Source organism: Colossoma macropomum, unplaced genomic scaffold (genome assembly GCF_904425465.1).
Source record: "Colossoma macropomum unplaced genomic scaffold, Colossoma_macropomum, whole genome shotgun sequence".
Lineage (NCBI taxonomy): Eukaryota > Metazoa > Chordata > Actinopteri > Characiformes > Serrasalmidae > Colossoma > Colossoma macropomum.
In genome coordinates this window covers 25306363-25326757 of record NW_023494802.1, presented here as the reverse complement: position 1 = coordinate 25326757, position 20395 = coordinate 25306363, and the positions used below count along the sequence as shown (strand labels likewise).

Here is a 20395-nt window from a genome sequence, read left to right as displayed (position 1 = left end):
CAAACTGAATCAAACTTAGACAGTGTTAAACAAAATCCAATCTATTTGTAATTCATTGCATCTAAGAAATCAGGACTCTTGTTATATCGAATATGGACCCGCTGAACAGATTAGAAGCTAGCTGTCACGGTTTTAGGTAAGGTTCTACCATTCGGGCACCTCTGCCACTTGCTGCTAATCATTTTTTGGTACTACGTTAACTCTTTGGCGGCTTGAGTCAGTGACTCATACTGTTAAGGCTCAAGGCTAGCTCTAAAAACACAGCAGCCCAGCCCACCTGGTTTCCCTTGCAGCCCCACCTCTAAACCTGAACATCACTGCAGTGCCCCTCCCAGCATGCCCCTTCCATTTTTGAGGATTTTTCAACATTGAGCCAGGGGTTGAGCTGGCTGAAAATAGTGGGGTGTAGTTACTCTTTAAGGTGGAACGGGAAAACTCAAAGAAGAAGCTGGCGATTAGGAAGCCAACTTTAGCTTTGTCCTTCATACTGTGTTTTGGGGGTTTATTTTATTTTGTGTATAAAGATCAGAAGTGATTTACACATTTGATGGATTTGCTGATGTGTGTAAGATTATGTTTCTACCGGAGATCGCGCTAATCTCGGTTTTTAACATCAGGTGCAGACTGAATACTTTTCTGCTGGTCTGGACTGCTAATTAGCAAGATCAGTTATTGAAAAAATTGAAGCTACAGAGAGCAGTCCATGCAACCTATATTAATCTATGTCTGAGGATTATAACAACACAAATTTGGTGAAAATCGGTTGAGTAATAAGGAAGTTGTGGCCGATTTAATCCTGAGAACTCATCATCTCTCAATACAAGTGAATGTGTTCACAAGCGGATCTTGACCACTCCAAAATGGCGAATGCGCAGACGTATCGCCTCAGATAGAGAACAACAGACAATGCCTTTAATCCTGGAGGCTGGCACGCAGACTGCTGGGCACATAGCAACGCAGAAAACAATCTCACCTAGCTAGTAACTAATAAAACGGCAGAGAGATTAAAGGCGAACATCGATAATTTGGAGACGAATGGACTTATTTGCATTTAATCTGCAACGAGAAACTGTCAAACACGCAAAAGTCAAAAGTCGCGAAGCTGAGGTCAGCCTCTTGTTCGCCAGTTTCTTGTTCGTATCTTCCCATTCCACCTTAAATGGTGCAGCAGTTACGGCATCTCAGGCACCATTTAAGGTGGAATGGGAAAATTCCAAAAAGAAGCTGCGAATGAGAAGCTAACTTCAGCCTCGTAAAAAGTCGAATGTTGAGAGATATTTTCAAGAAACTATTCAACTTTTAAGGAAAGGTTTCCTGCTGAGGATATGAGAAAAGCGGTTATAGCTGAGCTAAAGCTTAAAGCAGAGCAAAGTAAGTCTGTCTTTTTGTTTATATTATATTTTTAGCACATACAGAGATATATTTACAGCCAAGGTGGTAATATGGACATAAAATGTTGTGGTTTGATTTCTTATTGAAGGACAAAATGGCTCTTCTTAACATTTGGGTTGCTGACCCCTGGTCTAAGGGAAGAACTCCATGTAACTTATGCACGTTTATCTGGCTTTTTTGCAAAGAATTTTAATATCCATTAATATATAAGCATACATATTGTAGCTTAGAATTATTTTTTTAACATTTATATTTTTTTTTATGATGGCAGCGCTAAACATACCTTAAGGATCTGTTGAACTTGAAACATTAGCTAATCAATGGAAAATATAGATTCACTTGGCCTGCCTTTCCCAATCCTTGAAAATACTAGTACTGTAAATGTAAAAATAATTTGCCCTGTTGTAAATACACTATTTTGCCAAAAGTATTCGCTTGTCTGCCTTCACACGCGTATGAACTTGAGTGACATCCCATTCTTAATCCATAGGGTTTAATATGATTTAGGCCCACCCTTTGCAGCTATAACAGCTTCAACTCTTCTGGGCAGGCTTTCCACAAGGTTTGGGAGTGTGTTTATGGGAATTTTTGACCATTCTTCCAGAAGCGCATTTGCGAGGTCAGACACTGATGTTGGACGAGAAGGCCTGGCTCGCAGTCTCCGCTCTAATTCATCCCAAAGGTGTTCTATCAGGTTGAGGTCAGGACTGTGCAGGACAGTCAAATTCTTCCACACCAAACTCGCTCACCCATGTCTTTATGGACTTTGTGCACTGGTGCGCTTTCATGTTGGAACAGGAAGGGGCCATCCCCAAACATCCCCACAAAGTTGGGAGCATGAAATTGTCCAAAATTTCTTGGTCTGCTGAAGCATTAAAAGTTCCTTTCACTGGAACTAAGGGCCGAGCCCAACTCCTGAAAAACAACCCCACACCATAATACCCCTTCCACCAAACTTTACACTTGGCACAATGCAGTCAGACAAGTACCGTTCTCCTGGCAACTGCCAAACCCAGACTCGTCCATCGGATTGCGTGATTCGTCACTCCAGAGAACACGTCTCCACTGCTCTAGAGTCTGGTGGTGGCACTTTACACCACTGCATTCTACGCTTTGTGTTGCTCTTGGTGAATTAGCCTTGGATGCAGCTGCTCGGCCATGGAAACCCATTCCATGAAGCTCTCTACGCACTGTTCTTGAGCTAATCTGAAGGCCACATGAAGTTTGGAGGTTTGTAGCGATTGCCTCTGCAGAAAGTTGGCGACCTCTGTGCACTATGTATACTAGGAGTGGGAATCTCTAGGCACCTTACGATTCGATTCGATTGCGATTCAGAGGGCTGCGATGCGATTATAAAACAATTATCTATGAATCTTGATGCATCTTTTTTTGCTATACAGGATTTCTATTTTCCTACTGTCTGAGGACTTGGTAGTTTTAAAGCAAAGTATTTGTAATGATCCATAATGCATTTACTTCCAATATCTTTTATTAATAAATCAAATGGAAGTGATGCAGCAAGTGAACTTGAAGGCTCTCATTCAGTGCTGTTTAGAGCACATGAGACGCTGCTGCCACTCATCTGCGATAAAATGCGCTGTAAGGGTGACACAAGATCCAGTGGTAATAGATGTCCATGCAGCACATTACAGCTATTCTACTCGTTTTCTTTAGTGATTTTATAACTTCGGTTTTGGTCTCCTTGTAGAGAGTGGTGGGATCTCTGTGTAAGTAAATTATCTTTGAGACGGGGCGTGTGCAACATAGCGCGAAAGCCCCGGTTCTCAACGGCTGAGAACTGGCCTGCAGACTGCAGGTCACTTAGCAACGAAGTCTCGCCTGGCTAGTAGCGAACGAAAAGGCACAGATTTAAGACGAACATTTGGAGATGAATGGACTTATTCGCATTTATAAGCAGCGAAGTTGATTTCCTGGTACGTTAAATCTGCAACGAGAGACTGTCAAACACTAAAAGTCGCAAAGATGAAGTCGCTTCTCTTTCGAATTTTCCCGGTCCACCTTAAACGGTGCCGCATTTACATTCGGCGCCTCAGGCAGAATTTAAGGTGGAACGGGAAAATTCAAACAAGAAGCTGGAGAATGAGAAGCGACTTCAGCCATATAAAACAGTCGAACGATGAGAGACATTTTACAAGAAACTGGTCAACTTTTAAGGAAACGTTTTCTGGTGGAAAGGGGAGGAAAGCGGCTATAACTAGTTAAAGCTTAAAGCAGAGCAGAGTAAGTCTGCGTTTTCGTTTATATTGTATTATATTTATATTATTTTGTTTAGTCTATACCAGGACATTAGGACATACTGAGACATACTGGACATTAAATGTTGCGGCTCCCAAGGTGGTTTGATTTTTGTTGAACGATGAGAGACATTTTACAAGAAACTGGTCTACTTTTAAGGAAACGTTTTCTGGTGGAAAGGGGAGGAAAGCGGCTATAACTAGTTAAAGCTTAAAGCAGAGCAGAGTAAGTCTGCGTTTTCGTTTATATTGTATTATATTTAGATTATTTCGTTTAGTCTATACCAGGACATTAGGACATACTGAGACATACTGGACATTAAATGTTGCGGCTCCCAAGGTGGTTTGATTTTTGTTGAAAGGACAAAATGGCTCTTCTTATCATTTGTGTTGTGACTCCTGACCTAACCTGGCTTTAAATGCAGAGGGAGCCATTCGGATTTCTTGCTCATCCAGTTGTGTTTTCGTTATGTGCCGCCACGGACTGTCCGGCCGCTGCACTTTCCCACTTCCAAGTTCCGCCTTTTGCGTTCCGTCAACATTACGTTAGAAATTAAATATTTAGAAAATCGATTTTTGACATTTGTGAATCAATTCAGAATCGTTCACGTCCGCATCGCGATGCATCTACGAATCGATTTTTTCCTGCACTCCTAATGTATACGCTGACCCCGCTCTGTCATTTTACGTGGCCTACCACTTTGTGGCTGAGTTGCTGTCGTTCCCAGTCGCTTCCACTTTGTTATAATACCACTGACAGTTGACCACGCTGGAATTCATTGAGTTCCTGAGAGCGACCTATTCTTTCACAAATGTTTGTAGAAGCAGTCTGCATGCCTAGGTGCTTGGTTTTGTACACCTATGGCCATGAAAGTGATTGGAACACCTGAATTCAATGATTTGGATGGGTGAGTGAATACTTTTGGCAATATAGTGTACCTCACTCAATTTATAATGAGCTTTGTGTAAGTTTAAAATGGGTGTGTTAGAGCAGGGTTAGTGCACACGAAAAATGTATGCAGGCGTACTCAAGGACCAGAACAACATTCCTCTAGGCTAGCTGTGTCTGACAGAGCCCCCATTAGTGCTAAATAAAAGAGTATGTTTTGCATCTGTGCCTCTGTGTGTCCTTGTTTTCTGTGTCTTCTCAAGGTGCTTTGTGATGAGAAGAGGTGTATGCTGTGCTCTTTTTTTGATTGCTCCAAGAGGTTTAAGGCTTTTTTACTTTGACCAATTTTTGAAGACTCACTTTGACCAATTTGTCTTTCTCCGATTTGCTATTACTAGTGCATTTTCCTTGGATTCCTTTACCTTGGGAGTTACAAAGGTTTGGATGAATTGTCTTCACAGTAAGCACAATGAATGGGGTACATTTTGAGGATGCTGAAACTGGGGTTTTCTGCAACATTGTTGTCCGCATATGAGACTTATTAATGAGGAGCTCTTAATAGCGAGACTATTGTGACTTGTTAAATAAGTTATGAGCTGGTGCATCACCAAGGAACTCCTCCAGATTCTTATGGGACATGCATAGTTGAGTGGCGCACTGCTTTGCATTTACTCATATAAACAAAGGTGTGTGATGCCTACATCAACAGCAGCATAGCTAAAATCGTAGTGCCTGTGTAGGCTATATGCTTACATTTTTTTCATAAACTTTCATGAATCACTTAACCTTTATATAGCAAGGTAACTTAATTTACTTTTGGTTCAATGCCATTTTGAACGTTGTTTTGTTAACATTGTTGGATAATGCACAAAACACAGAAACTTGTTAAAATGTTGATTTGTTTTGTTTTTATTTGCATTATGGCTTTATAACTCATGGTTTTTGTTTTATGGTTTAGAAATTCCGTGAGATTCCTAGCCGAATTTTGACAACAACTGAAATATGGCTGCTTGACATTACACCATGCTTTTTGCTGCAGAGCATATACTGTATGTATAGCAGTAATCATTTCTGTCTCTACTCTGAACTAGGGCCAACTTATCTCGTTTTAAGATGCATTATCCCATAACCCTCTCTTTCTCTCTCCCTCTGTCTTTCTCTCCCCTCTTTTCACATCTTTAGTTCTTGCTTGTTTTCTTTTTCCACCTCTGCCTCCACTTTCTTTCTTTGTCTCTTTGTTTCTCCTTTTCTAGACATCTGCCAGTATTCAGTATACTGCGATATTAAATAGACATGGTAACATTATTGCCCTTTAAAAATGCCACCATTGCAGTTTAGTCAAACAATCTGCAGTTTCACCAGGCTCCTCTTAAACTGGCCAATCACACGATACTATCAACGCTAGGAGGGTGAAGGCTAACACAGGCTTCCTCCGAGACCTGTGAAGCCAACCACCGGTTCTTTTCGAACTGCCGCTCACGCAACGTCACTGGACAGCCGAACGCGCTCGGAGGAAAGCGCCAACCGCCAGATCTGTTACGTCAGCTAACGGACGCCTGCGCTGACTAGCATCGCGCTGAGTGATACTCTACTATATGACAGTTTCAATGGTGGACTTTTTTCTCATTGGGCTCAATACTACACTTCTAGATTCTACACACAGACTTTGGACAATGACGCTTGTAACAGATATTCAGGTAACTTTTTTTTACTTTGTATGTTTCACTTCAACAGTGAATAATTTAGTAAATGCGTCAACTTTTACACAATCTGGAGTTGCCTGTTAGCCCATTAGAAGTAAACTGGGTTACATCGTTGATTTGGCCACACTACTGTGTTTGCTATCTCTCTGATGTATTTTTTGTTATTATTTTTTAGCCTAATGATGGCTTACTTCACTGGCTTTTAAGCCTGTAAAATTTGAGCTTTCTATGAAATAATTATAACCATTCACTTTGTTTGTATGTGCATACTCACACTAAAGCTAAAAGTCTGCACTTTGAGCTCATTTTCTTTTTTTTTTATCTCAACTCCAGTATGCTGTGGTAGACAGCTAAAATAACAGTAACTTCAACATCCAAATATTTATGGACCTGACGTTATGTACACCCCATTTCCAAAAAAGTTGGGACGCTGTGCAAAATGTAAATAAAAACAAAATGCAATGATGTGCAAATCATTTAAACCCTGTATTTCATTGAAAATGCTTCAAAAACAACATAACAAATGTTGAATCTAAGAAATTCTATTGTATTTTGAATATATATATATATATGCACATTTTGACTTTGATGCCAGCAACACACTCCAAAAAAGTTGGGACAGGGGCAACAACTAATGCTTAAAAAAAGAACACCTAGTGGTTAATTGGCAACAGGTCAATAACATGATTGGTTATAAAATGAGTCTTTCAGAAGTAAAGATGGTGGAGGGGTTCACCACTCTGTGAAAGACTGCATGATCAAATAGTGCAACAATTTAAGAAAAACATTTCTCAACATAAAATAGCAAAGAACATCATTTATGGTACATCATTTATGGTACATAATAACATTAAAAGATTCAGATAATCTGGAAAAATCGCTGTATTCAAGGCACAAGGCCAAAAACTAGGTGTGGGGGGATTCTGGCACATCTGTGAAGGCACCATTAATGCTGAATGATATATACATGTTTTGGCAACATATGCTGCCATCCAGACGAAGTCTTTTTTTAGGGAAAGTCTTGCTTATTTAATAGTGCAACAGTTTAAGAAAAACATTTCTCAACATAAAATAGCAAAGAACATCATTTATGGTACATCATTTATGGTACATAATAACATTAAAAGATTCAGATAATCTGGAAAAATTGCTGTATGCAAGGGACAAGGCCAAAAACTAGGCGTGGGGGGATTCTTAGAGGCATCACGATGCGGACGTGGACGATTCTGAATCGATTCACAAATGTTAAAAATTTATTTTTTTTCCTTTTAATTTATAACGTAATGTTGATGGAACACAAAAAGGCAGAACTTGGAAGTGTGGAAGTGCAGCGCCTGGACACTCTGTGATGTGCACATAACAAAAACACAACTGGATGAGAAATCCGACCTGCACCCTCTGCATTAAAAGCTAGGTTAGGTCAGGAGTCGACAACCCAAATGTTAAGAAGAGCCATTTTGTCCTTTCAACAAAAGTCAAACCACCTTGGGAGCCATAACATTTTATGTCCAATAGGTGCTACTCAGTATGTGCTAATGTCCTAGTATAGGCTAAAAATATGAACAAAAACGCAGACTTACTTTGCTCTGCTTTAAGCTTTAGCTGTAGCTGCTTTCCTCCCATCTCCGGCAACTTTTCCTCAAAAGTTGAATAGTTTCTTGTAAAATGTAAAACATTTGACAGTTTTATGAGGCTGAAGTCAGCTTCTTATTCGCCAGCTTCTTGTTCGAATTTTCCTGTTCCACCTTAAATTCTGCCTGAGCCGCCAGATATACATGCAGATATACAAGGTGGAATGGGAAAATTCGAAAGAGAAGCTGACTTCAGCTTCACAAATTTTTAGTGTTTGACAGATTGTTGCAGATTTAATGTACCAGGAAACCAACTGCGGTGCTTATAAATGCTTATAAGTCCATTTGTCTTCAAATGTTTGTCTTAAATCTTTCACTTTGCCTTTTTGTTAGCTACTAGCTAGGCAGGAAAAGGGACCTAGATAAGAGCCATACTATATGCAAGTTATGTCACACTAAACAAAAATATTTTGGAAACGACAAACAAGAGAAACCATATTACGTTTCCACCCGTTTTCCGTCTGGTTGTACTTGCTGCCAACCAGAGGACCATCGAGCAAGCGATGTCAACGCTTCCACCCAAATTGGAAGCGGATTACAAATTCCATTGCAACTTTTATTGCCAAGGATTTGCGTGCGTACTCAGTCGTTGAGAACCAGGGCTTTCACGCTATGTTGCACACTTTGGAGCCAAGATACAGCGTCCCGTCTCGAAGATATTTTACTGACACAGTGACCCCCACTCTCTACAACAACACCAAAACCAAAGTTATAAAATCACTAAAGATCTTATTTCACCGTAACTGCGCATTTTATCACAGATGAGTGGCAGCCTGCATTTCATGTGCTCCAAACAAGAGCAGTGAATGAGAGCCTTCCAGTTCACTTGCCACATCACTTCCATTTGATTTATTAATAAAAGATATTGGAAGTAAATTCATTATGGATCATTACAAATACTCTGCTTTAAAACTACCAAGTCCTCACACAGTGAGAAAAAAGAAATCCTGTATAGCAAAAAAAGATGCATCTAAATGCATCGATAATCGTTTTATAATCGCATTGCAGCCCTCTGAATCGTAATCAAATCGAATCGTGAGATGCCTGGAGATTCCCACCCCTACCAAAAACTAGTATTTGCTGGCCAAGATCTTTGGGCCATCAGGCGGCACTGCATTAAAAACAGACATGATTCTGTAGTGGAAATTACTGCATAGGCTCAGGAACACTTCTGAAAACCACTGTCTATGAAAACAGTTCGGCGCTGCATCCACAAATGCTAATTAAAACTATTAAATGCAAAGAAGAAAGCATATATAAACAGGATCCAGAAATGCTGCCGCCTTCTCTGGACCGGAGCTCATTTAAAATGGACTGAGGTGAAGTGGAAAAGTGTCCTGTGGTCCAACAGATCAACATTTGAATTTCTTTTTGGAAATCATGGACACCACGTCCTCTGGGCTAAAGAACACTCAGCTTGTTATCTGTGCATGGGTGACTGGCACATCTGTGAAGGCACCATTAATGCTGAATGATATATACATGTTTTAGCAACATATGCTGCCATCCAGACGAAGTCTTTTTTTAGGGAAGGTCTTGCTTATTTCAGTAAGACAATGCCAAACCACATTCTGCATGTATTACAACAGTATTGCTATGTACTAAATGAGTACAGGTGCTAAACTGGCCTGCCTGTAGTCCAGATCTGTCACCCACTGAAAACATTTGGCACATTATAAAATGAAAAATACAACAAAGGTGACCCTGAACAGCTGAAATCCTATGTCAAGCAAAAATGGGAAGACATTTCACTTTTAAAACTACAGCAGGTGGTCTCCTCAGTTCCAAAACACTTACAGAGAGTTATTAAAAGAAGAGGTGATGAAACATAGTTTACCACATGCCCCCATCCCAACTTTTTTGGAACGTGTTGTTGGTATCAAATTCAAAATGGGCATATAATTTTCAAAAAACAATAAACTTTCTCAGTTTTAACATTTGATTTGTTGTCTTTGTACTATTTTCAATGAAATATAGGGTTCAAATGATTTGCACATCATTGCATTTTGTTTTTATTTACATTTTGCACAGTGTCCCAACTTTTTTGGAAATTGGTTGTTGCATTTGCTCCTTAACCTGACAGCTTGGCAATGGTGAGATAAAATATTAGTCTCTGTGTCTCCCTGGAGAAATCCTTATATCAGGCCTTTATTTTGGCTTTGCTTTCCTCTCCTGAAACATGTGGTGAGTGCTGGCAGGTCTTACTTCCCCAGAATGGGCTGCTTCAGTGGGCTGTATCAATAATCAATAAGGCCTCATCCAGGACATGTCCTGTCTCTGTTGGCCTGCTGCTGTCACTCTGGAGCATGCCCATCCATTGAAGCTCGGCAGTCATCTGTAACTGATGTCACATCTCTCACTTACCAGAGAGACGCTGACAAGGTGGGCCAACAGGTTGGAGCATGGATGCAGCACAGTGACACTGGCATTGCATGCAGTTGTGTGGTTATGGTGATAAGTTACCTTTGTTTGTGAATGAAACCCCCCTTAACCCCATGGGATCCTCATATATTTCATATGACACTGAACCTGTTTACACCTTTTATAACATTTATTAACATGCGATGTATGGGTTGTATCTGGATGTACTTTGACTGGATTCTATTTACACATTTCACTAAAATGCAGTGTGACCAGATGAGAGCCGATTGTAATTTTCACACGTTATAAGCTTGTCAATACATATGTTGTTTCTGTTTTACGTTTGCTTACCTCTCCCCCCATTACAATACGAGTGGACAAGCTTGGCTTGGACACATTCATTGGCCTGGAGTGCATGAAGGCTCTTGGTTTGCAGCTTCACCCTTTCATATTTTCCATCTTCCTTTTCATTGTTTATCCCCTCACTTGTTATTCAGCACTCAGCAGACTAATTTCTGCTGATGTAATTGCATACATCTAACGACAATGCATCCTGTTTACGTTTGTGGATACATTTGTGCCGTCGATATCTGTCTCTGACCGCATCTGAATGTGATTTGAGTGATCCGATTGTAATCACAGTGCTCACAATGCATCCTGGGGGTGTTTACACTTAGCTTTTCATGAGATCCGATTGTACTTTTCCCATGTAAAAAACTTGTCAATACATACGTTGTGATCCGATCACCAAAGCACATGTTAATGCAAGGTACTCTGTACTTTGTATACTTTTGAATAGTTGTGCACAGTGAGTCATGGGCCAAATACATTACCTTCAAAATCTCTTAATTAATATAAGACACCTTAATCTATTCTGCTCAAAGCATTAAGCACTGCAGGCACAAAAAAATACAATTTGTGGTTGTCCCTTTGCTCTGTTTGCAGACTGAACTGTTCTTCATAGCATACTGTGAGCAGAATTTCTGCAGTACAGCATAGTGTAAGAAAAAGAGAAAAAGAGAATGAGCAGAAATGTTTTTGCTTCCAAAAGCATAGCTGGAGGCTGCATTTGAGCAAAACAAACAGTCGAATAGCATAGTTGCTGCTTCCAGGCATCAGACTTAGGAAAGCCAAAAAATCAACCTTGTCTTCTTTCTTAGTGCTGCTGACCATATGGTGGCATTTTCGGGACGAGATCTGTGTTTATTCCAGATGCAGCATTGGCTCCTCAGCTTCCCACATTTTAATCTTGTACCATCTTTTTGAAGTTGAGCTTGTGGATCAGTCATTTCTTTAACTTATTGCACTGTGTTTATTCTCCATAATGCCATAAATAATCAGGGCTGCTAATGCAATATTAAATTCCACATAAAATATGCAACTACTCAACGTGCATATTGTTCAAAACACAGCTTGGTAGTATGTTAAATTTGAAATTGGATCGGAACCTCTTGTAGAAGCTATGATGTAAAAGTGCATTAATTGAATATGCATTTAGAACAGCCAGACAACTGTATGGATGCCTCTTGTCTGCCACGCTCATTAGCATGTGGCATAGTGTAACCCCTCTGTATCGGTCTGTGACCACTTTGTGCGAGTAATGATTCTTCACCGAAGCTTTGGATTCAGGCGTAGTGCCGAGTTTATTAGCTGACAAACACAAGAACAAAACATTCCTCACTACACTGGGCGTGCTGTGTTGGGGCAGTTCACTGTGCACTAACCTGTGTTGCAGCCTCACTAGAGCTGCAGTGGTTTTAAAGCAAATAAAGGCAGAAGGTGGAAAAAGGAGAGACCCTATAAACAAATCTCCCAGGTACAAAATTGTTCCATTGTGCTAGGCAGGTGTGCAATCTGATCTGCTCTTTCAACTTTGTTTTGACACCTGTCAGGACAGTTAATGAAAGTTTCTCAGCTTGCTCTTTTCTTCTTTGCTCTCTTTAGCTCATTTTTCCTCTCTTATGTGTGTCATTCCCGTCATGAACAGCAAGTAACTTTGAATGATCCTTCACGACTGTTCTTTTGGTTGAGCTATTAATGGTATGCTTAACCAAAGGAACATTCATGAAATAATGCTGTTAATGTGATTTATTGAATATAAATAAAGCATTCTTGTGTTCATATTAAAGCTGTTTACCTGCTAGTATAGTGTGTTGGGCACCACGACACACATAAAATTTCATTGTCCAGACTCTCCTGTTGTATTCCTGTTTTAGAGACAGTCATTCTTAGATGGTTGTAGCAGTTCATTAAATGTTGTGTAATGACATTGTGTTGTTTATGGCTTTGGCTATGGTTTATTTATTACCTTTGTATAGCTAGGATAAATGGCACAAACATGAAATAGAAACAGGAAAAGAACATAATCTCTAAATTTTAATCAGTAGGTCTGGCACACTTGATATCATCCCTTTTTTTATCCTCTTTTTTCTCTGTGGCTAGTCCTTTGCACTTGAAAAATGCATGTTGCTAAATTAAGCGTACTTTCATTGATTGTTTTCTAAATCAAGCTCAAACTTACAAGTTAAATGTGATTTAATGCCTGTTCAGTGCAAAACAATCTGATACCCAGAAAAAGCAGCGAAACAGAGAAAGATGGCAGAACTAATGATGATGAAGAACCCCCAACTGATTTTCATTTTTTTATTATTTAGTCACACAGAGTGTGACCAGTAGAAAAGTCAGAATTAAACACGTCCGAAACATGGGCAGACTTTGAAAGTGTATGTGAATTTAGAATGCAGATATCAAAAGAAAATGGTGTTGCAAACTGTGCAGAAATGTTTCTCATTAAACTTTTTACTCTAATGAGCCAAACAATAGGATTGTCTGTCAATCTCTACAGACACTGATAAGGCCACTTTTTGCCTACTGTGGAGGCCTTCATTGACTCAGAACAAATCACACCTTTTCATTAGTACTGAAATCCTCACCTTTGTGTATGTTGCATGCCTCATTCCCGTCGTACTTGTTTAAAGAGCTTTGAGTACAGCAAAGGCGCTGACGTGCCGCTCCTGAAGACTTAAACACACACTTTGCCTTTAGTGAGAACCAGAGTGATGTTAAATGGGGATGGGACGGTAAGAAAATAGTAGCTAGTTAAAAGGGTTGTAAATGTATTGTTATTAAATTTATCTGCTATGCACTGAAAAAAAAACATTTCTTAACAGGTTATTCTTATGTAAAATTGAATAAGATTTTTTCCTTTTGCATTTCACTGTCACTTTTCTGTATTTCCAAGCATGCGTTGCTTGCTGGGTAGTTTACCTGTTACTGCACTCCTTAAAGCTACAGCAGAGAGTGCACCAGTCAAATAAGATTAGAGGAGAAAACTGCTCTTTCATCATGAGAGAGAGCACCTAGCTACTTTTTAACCATGGTGATAAAATATGTTGTTATTATGTATATAACTGTATGAAAATGTTAGGTGTAGTATTAACTTGGATATGTGGCTACAGCATTAAACAATACCTGGAGTTAGCATAACTCAGGTAGCTGTTAAGTTAGCGAACAAGCTAGCATAAGCCATATCTCTTCCTGTGACTTTTTACAGTGGTGTTAACTTCCTTAATCAGTCAGCATGTGCTACAATTTCCCAGAAATGTTAATGCTTTGCCCATAAACTAGGAATAACAGTGGCTAGTTAGCCTCCCTGATAAACATTGAATATTTCCAGTTAAAGGAGAAGAGTATTTCAATATTTAAGAGATATTTAGGGGCAAATGCTGGAATGAGAAAATAAAGAAACATTTAATTGTAATGAATCAGTTGTATCGTTCATTTGTAATGATGAGATTTTACTTCAGATACTCTGTTTTTAATGTATCACTGAGGACAGGGTTACCCAGAATTCTGTGAGGTTTTAGTCTTAATTACTTCTTATTTTATAAGAACAGTTTTCAATCAATCAATCAGTCAACCTTTATTTAACCTCGGCGAACATTGAGGGTGACCGTCATTTACAATGTTGTCGAGTTGATACAGGAGAAAGGGATTGATAATGTGTAAGACCATATTAAATAATAAAAATAAATGTAATAATAAAAATGACTCAATGCAAAGATGATATAAAAAATGAAACATAAATAATAAAAACAACATACAAAACAATAAATACAGAACAATAATTAAAGCCTTACTAAAATATAAAATAAGATAAATAAAACAAAAGAGAATAAGATCAAAAAAAGGAAACTAAAATTTGTTGTAATGCGTTGTAACACAGAAAATGTTCCGTTTGCTATCTCCATGCTAAAGTGTAGGGCTGGATGCATTTAACATGTTTTTGTTTTGTTCACCATGATGGTGTTTTGTATTCAAATTTACCAGTACAGCTTGTTTTCTGGTTGGAAAAGTAAACAGATGGTGACTTTAGCACTTGCTGACTGGGCTCTTAGTTGGCAAATTTGTAAAGTTTTGCTCTTTTGTCAGGATATCACATGTTTGAATCATGCTGATGCCATAGCCCAAAAAAAGTCACTGATTATTGGTTTATTATTATCAATAATGTCTTTGTGGATATTGCTAAATCTGCGACTTGTCAATGATGACAGGTACCAGCCAAACAATATATTTGTTGGGTTTTAGTGGAGCATATAATTTTTTTTTTCTTTTTTGAGTTGAAGGACACGTTTGTGATTTATGAATAAAACAAATAGCCCTGTATATACACAGAATATGTACATATGTATGTAATTTAACAATTTCCCATTTTCTGTTAAATGAGTGACTGAATTGCCTGTTAATTTTACAAAAAAATTTTTGTGAGTACATTTTCTGTTTTTTACAGATTTTTTAAAGATAGATTTTTAGTGATGTGTCAGTCTGTTTGCGTTGAATGAGTACATAGTGCCATGATGTAGTCAGTGTTATGGGAGGGTAGTTTGGAACTTGATGTGTTGTGGAGGAATTATATACAAAAAATGTACATGCATTGTTCAGTGTCATCATGGTGACATGTAGTGTAGATATTGCAATGAACTCTTTCTAAAAGTCACGTTGCTCTCAACAAAAAAGAATTAATTCTATTTCTATGCTCTGATTCCTCAATCTGTTGGCATGACAACGGTAGTGGTGGCCCAATAGTGGTGGAAGCCCTCCCACCCCTATGTTTTCTGCTTTATTCACACTTTATGTGGCAACATCACTGGGCGACTGCAGGCTTTGAGCAGTCACAGTGACTTACAAATGCTGTACATCCTTTCAAGTTGTGTGTCACTGTTGTTGAACCTGGAACCATCCACCCGGAACCTTATGCTTAATAAAAAATGCATATCTTTGTATAATTACATGTAGAGGTTTTTGTCCTTCCATGCTGTCCTTAAATTTTGCAAAGTCTTCCCGGAAGATGGCAAAGTATCATCTCATATGTTTCGTTGTTTCCTTCAGGAATGCCCTCAGATCCTGCCTTCCACACAAATCTACATCCCAGTGGGCGTAATGAAACCCTGTCACACTGCTAGCCCAGAACCTTCCACAGCCACAGTCAGGTCAAAGAAACTACGAGTGTATCTTCCACATCCAGGGCAAAGAGTACAGTGTCACCGCACTGCGCTTCAACAGCACCAGCATACAGTGCCAGAAGACCCTGGTAAGGCCTGATTTCCATCTTTTGAAATGTGGCTGTGACCTATGAGCAGACACTACTCAGTCTACAGGCCAGTGAAGGCAATTCAGGAGGCGCTTAATACATTTTAAGGCACTTATTTGCTATAGTGTCATGATTAGTCTGTTTATATGATTTTACCAAAAACCCTATGGAATGTACCTTGTGTCACAGCTACAACATTGACATTTGACAAATAATGCATGAACTTTTGACAGAGTGTTGAAAAATTGATCTTTCTTAGACAACTCACTATCATAAATGTGTATTTTGTATTCTTGTAGCTTTCAAAAACCAGGAAGCTACAGTCTGAGTGATTTTGATAATCCCTCAGAGTAAAAAACATCCAGCTGCTTAGTAACAACATCTCTTTTCATTCACATTAGACTGAAGGCTAGGTTCCACTACATTTATGGACATAGTACTTTGTCAGCCAGCAGAACTAAGTCTCATCTCCCTCAGAGTTTCATAATCCAAAGCCTTTGCAAACCGAACCCAAACAGTCCTGATCAACAGTTTCTCAGTTGTAATGATGAACATTAGTGGTCCGCCTGTCATTCTTTCTTGTATTTACTAGCTTCTGCTAGTAGTTCCAGAGATGTTTAGCCGGTTTGGTCTGTCAGCTAGGTTTAGTTTGTGCTTCTGGCCAGACAGAGAGCAGTTGTCACTCCTAATGAGAACTGGCAATGATAATGAGATATTAACATGCCTGTTAATATTCATGCAGCAATTATGCCATTAGATGCAAGCAATTACAACTTGCTTAGCTTCCATGATTTTTAGCATGAGTCCTGCAGAGTCCTGCATGAGCATTCTATTAACAGAAATATTGCCACATTTTAGAATGACAGAGCTTGGCTCAGTGGCAGGACTGCTATTGTTTTAGCATTTCCGACAGTTATGATCGAATAGTTAAAAGTTTGTTCATGCTGTTGGCCTGGATTTGTCCCAGAACCTCTCTAGCACTTCGACGTTGAAGACCTTGTCATTTTTCTTTTATAGACTCTTCACCTATGATGGCATAATCCACAAGTCAGATATAAATTATCTTTCCAAGCCTCTGCCTTTGCACTGCTTTTCTCTGAATGAGTGATTATTACTGTGACTTATGGTGAACTGAAAAGAAAGGGTCGATGCTAGAACAGGGAACATTACTACAGGAATTATGTCCACAGGATATTACTTCAGATGAAGTAAGGACAGAGTGCCTTATTTCCAGGAATTGGATTTTTTTTTGGATATCATTGTAGGTGAATTAAGGACAGATTAGTAACCACAGTAACCAGGAAGTCATATGGCAGCAGCTGCCAGATAGGCACTCTGGTCTGTAGCAGCCGATGGCAGGAGTAGTGTGATTAGAAGAAGATGGATGATTGTGTTTGCCTGAGATAGATCAATCTAATCGTACTTCTCTTTATCTTAAGACTATAACTATAAATAGTTTTTTTTGTTTGTTTGTTTTTTTTTATAAGTGCTCTCCTCAAAAAAAAATTTCCCAATTTTCTCCCCAATTTGGTCGTCTCCAATTCCACTCGCTAGTTAGGACTCCCCCAATCACACGATACTATCAACGCTAGAAGGGTGAAGACTAACACAGGCTTCCTCCGACACCTGTGAAGCCAACCAACTGCCGCTCACGCAACGTCACTGGACAGCCGAACGCGCTCGGAGGAAAGCGCCAACCGCCAGATCTGTTATGTCAGCTAACAGACGCCTGCATTGACTAGCATCACGCTGAGTGTTGGGGGGAGAAGGAGGGGCCATCCTACCCACCCAGAGAGAGCGAGGCCAATTGTGCTCTCTCAGACTCCCGGCTACGGATGGCTCTAGCATCACCAGGGATCAAACTCGCAATCTCCTGATGGCAGGGCCAACGCTTAGACGGTTGCGCCACTCGGGAGCCCCAAGGACTATTTATAGTTAATAAAACATGGGCTCATTCAGGGAGATACGAGGACGCGAGTAGTCCTGAGTTCATCGATTGAGTAAACAGGAGATTTGGAGTTGTGCGCAGGCTAAAGCCTGGAAAAGCATCATTGAGAGTATTAGCCTTTTGACACAGAGGAAAGAGAAGGCTCTTTTTTCGTGTGGGTTTCTCCTTGTTTTCTTGGTGTTTGTGTGTGTTTATTGTGGTGTGGGTGATTCAGTTAATATGGACCAACAAATCAGAGCACAAATATTCATCTTGTCAGACATTGTAGAAAGAGAATGGATTATTTTAGGGCTAGATGTAATGAATATAATTGTTCCATCCATTACTTTTTTATCAACTAGTCTAACTAAGCTATTTCTGTTTCACTTTGATATCAAAATAACCATCTAGCCTGAAGCAACAGAAAGGTATTGTGTCAATGAGTCTTGTGGACGGCTGGGTGTGTGTGCGCTGTGATGGCACCTGGATGTGCTTGGGGAAAAAGACACACCAGTGGACAGAGTGCGATGCTCTGCTGGGAAACCATGGGTCCAGGCGTTCATGTAGACATCAAATTGACACGTCATACTCACCTAAACATTGTTGTAGACCAGGTACACCCCTTCATGGCAATGGTATTCGTTCACTCCACAACGGCAGAAGCTGCATCTGCTTATCGATATCGTCACTTAATCCATTTTTCGTCCATAACACAGCTGGAGAATTCCGTTTAATGAACCGCCCTCTTATAAAAGTCATAGAACCCATTAAAAGTGTCTGTTGGTTCCTGGTGTTTTTCAGTAGTTGCTAATGGTGTTGTGTGTTTTCCTGATGGGTTGACTTCACAGTGTAAAAGATTCTGATCGTTTAATCAGGTGTTTGGGGACTTATTCCACATACATTTAATCATTTCCTAATGGCCTCTAAGGGCAACCATCAAGCCAATTCCCATTAGAAAGCAAAACCATCAGGTTTTATTCCTAACGGCCCTGCAAACACAGTTACGTTGTGACAACGTACTGTTTTGGTGCCCACAACGCTGTCTGCTTGGTGCTTTCTATATTGAAATGTAATTCCTCAGAAAGTTATAACAACGTTGTCTGACAGCTTTCTAGGAGGTTGTGAAAATGTTGACGAGACAGCAAAAATACGTTGACTACGTTGACTGTATGTTGTCACAACCTTCTAGAATCCTTAATAAGTTCTATTTTAAACAATGTTACTGTTTTTGATAACCAGTTCTAATCGTCTTCAGCATGGCTTTCATTCATGTCTTATTGTCGTAGTAGGTTTTATTTTAAAAGTTTACATATTTAATTACCTTATTACAAGTATGGCAATGTTAAAACATGTTCAGTGTAATTCTTGTTGCTCAACAGTACGTCTTTCGCTGTTTTCCCTCATAAAACCCGACAAAAACACTGTCATGGCAGAGCGTCCACTGACGTCATTAACAGGCTGGCAGTGCATGTCAGGCTGAGATTGCATGTCTGCAGTCAGACCCTTCTCAGTTTCTCTGAATCTTTTAATGATATTATGTACAGAAGATGATGAAAAGCAAAAGTTCTTTGCTATTTCATGTTGAGAGACGTTATTCTTAAATTGTTGCACTATATGATAGTGCAGTCTTTCACAGTGGAGTGGTGAACCCCTCCTCATCTTTACTTTTGAAGACTCAGCCTCTCTGGGAAGCTTTTTTATACCCATATCATGTTACTGACCTGTTGCTAATCAACCACCAAGTGTTTTTTTTAACATTACACAATAGGGGTGCAACCATTACTCGACTTAGTTGACTAAAATCGACAACCAAATTTGTTGCCAACTAATTTAGTAGTCGATTAGTTGGTGATGTCACTACGCATCTTTCTTGCGCTCACTAGAAACGTTTTGATCTTACCGCTTATTGGAGACTTAACAACAGCCCGATGGCAGCCTCAAGAACAAAATCCTCAAAAGTGTGGGAGCTAAACTTAGAAAAAAAGTTTTCAGTTGTTCTATTTATAATGCTGACCTTAGCTGGCATGAGAGCACATCCTTCATGTTGGAGCATCTGAAGAGGAAACTTGTCGGCTCACTGGGTGAAGAAGATTCATCTCAATAAGATACGCCCCATCCCAAACCGCATACTAGCACACTAAATAGTGTGTAAAAACAACGCATATACCATTATAAGTGCACACATTAGTGTAGTGTGTGAAGTACATAAGTGTGTGGTGTGCTAGTTAGCTAATTCTAATGTTCAATTCCGTCCTACTTCATGTTACGAGCCGAACTGTAACATTTTCTTTTTCGAAATGCATGTTCTCTGGAATCGTTAATGGAGTTGCAACAGAGAAGCAACTATTATTCACAGCGACCCTGTTTACTTTCCAGATAACGTTCACACTTTTCAACACTGCAACATCGTCTTAACGTCGAGGCCACCAGTGCGGTAACGTTCGGCCAACACAGGAGAGCGTTTCCAAACAGGTTTCTGTTCTCCGCGAATGTTTGGCTCCGCTCACAAACAGTTTAAGGAGGTAGTTCTACGTGAATATACAGGGCAGCTGGACAAAGGATTACCGTTGAAGTGTTTACACAAAATCATTCAAATTTAACAGTTTATAGAGAAGTTTGCCACAAACTTTTGTCACTTTCCCATCCA

General features: G+C 39.6%; 1 protein-coding gene across 1 annotated transcript in view; it reads left to right on the top strand.

Annotated features, from left to right (window-relative positions):
- Positions 1 to 20395, top strand: part of plxna1a (plexin A1a) — a 326999-nt gene that overhangs the window by 219754 nt on the left and 86850 nt on the right. Inside the window, 2 exon segments of the mRNA XM_036590727.1 lie at positions 15620 to 15676; positions 15678 to 15821. Of these exon segments, the coding sequence (XP_036446620.1) occupies positions 15620 to 15676; positions 15678 to 15821 (201 nt within the window).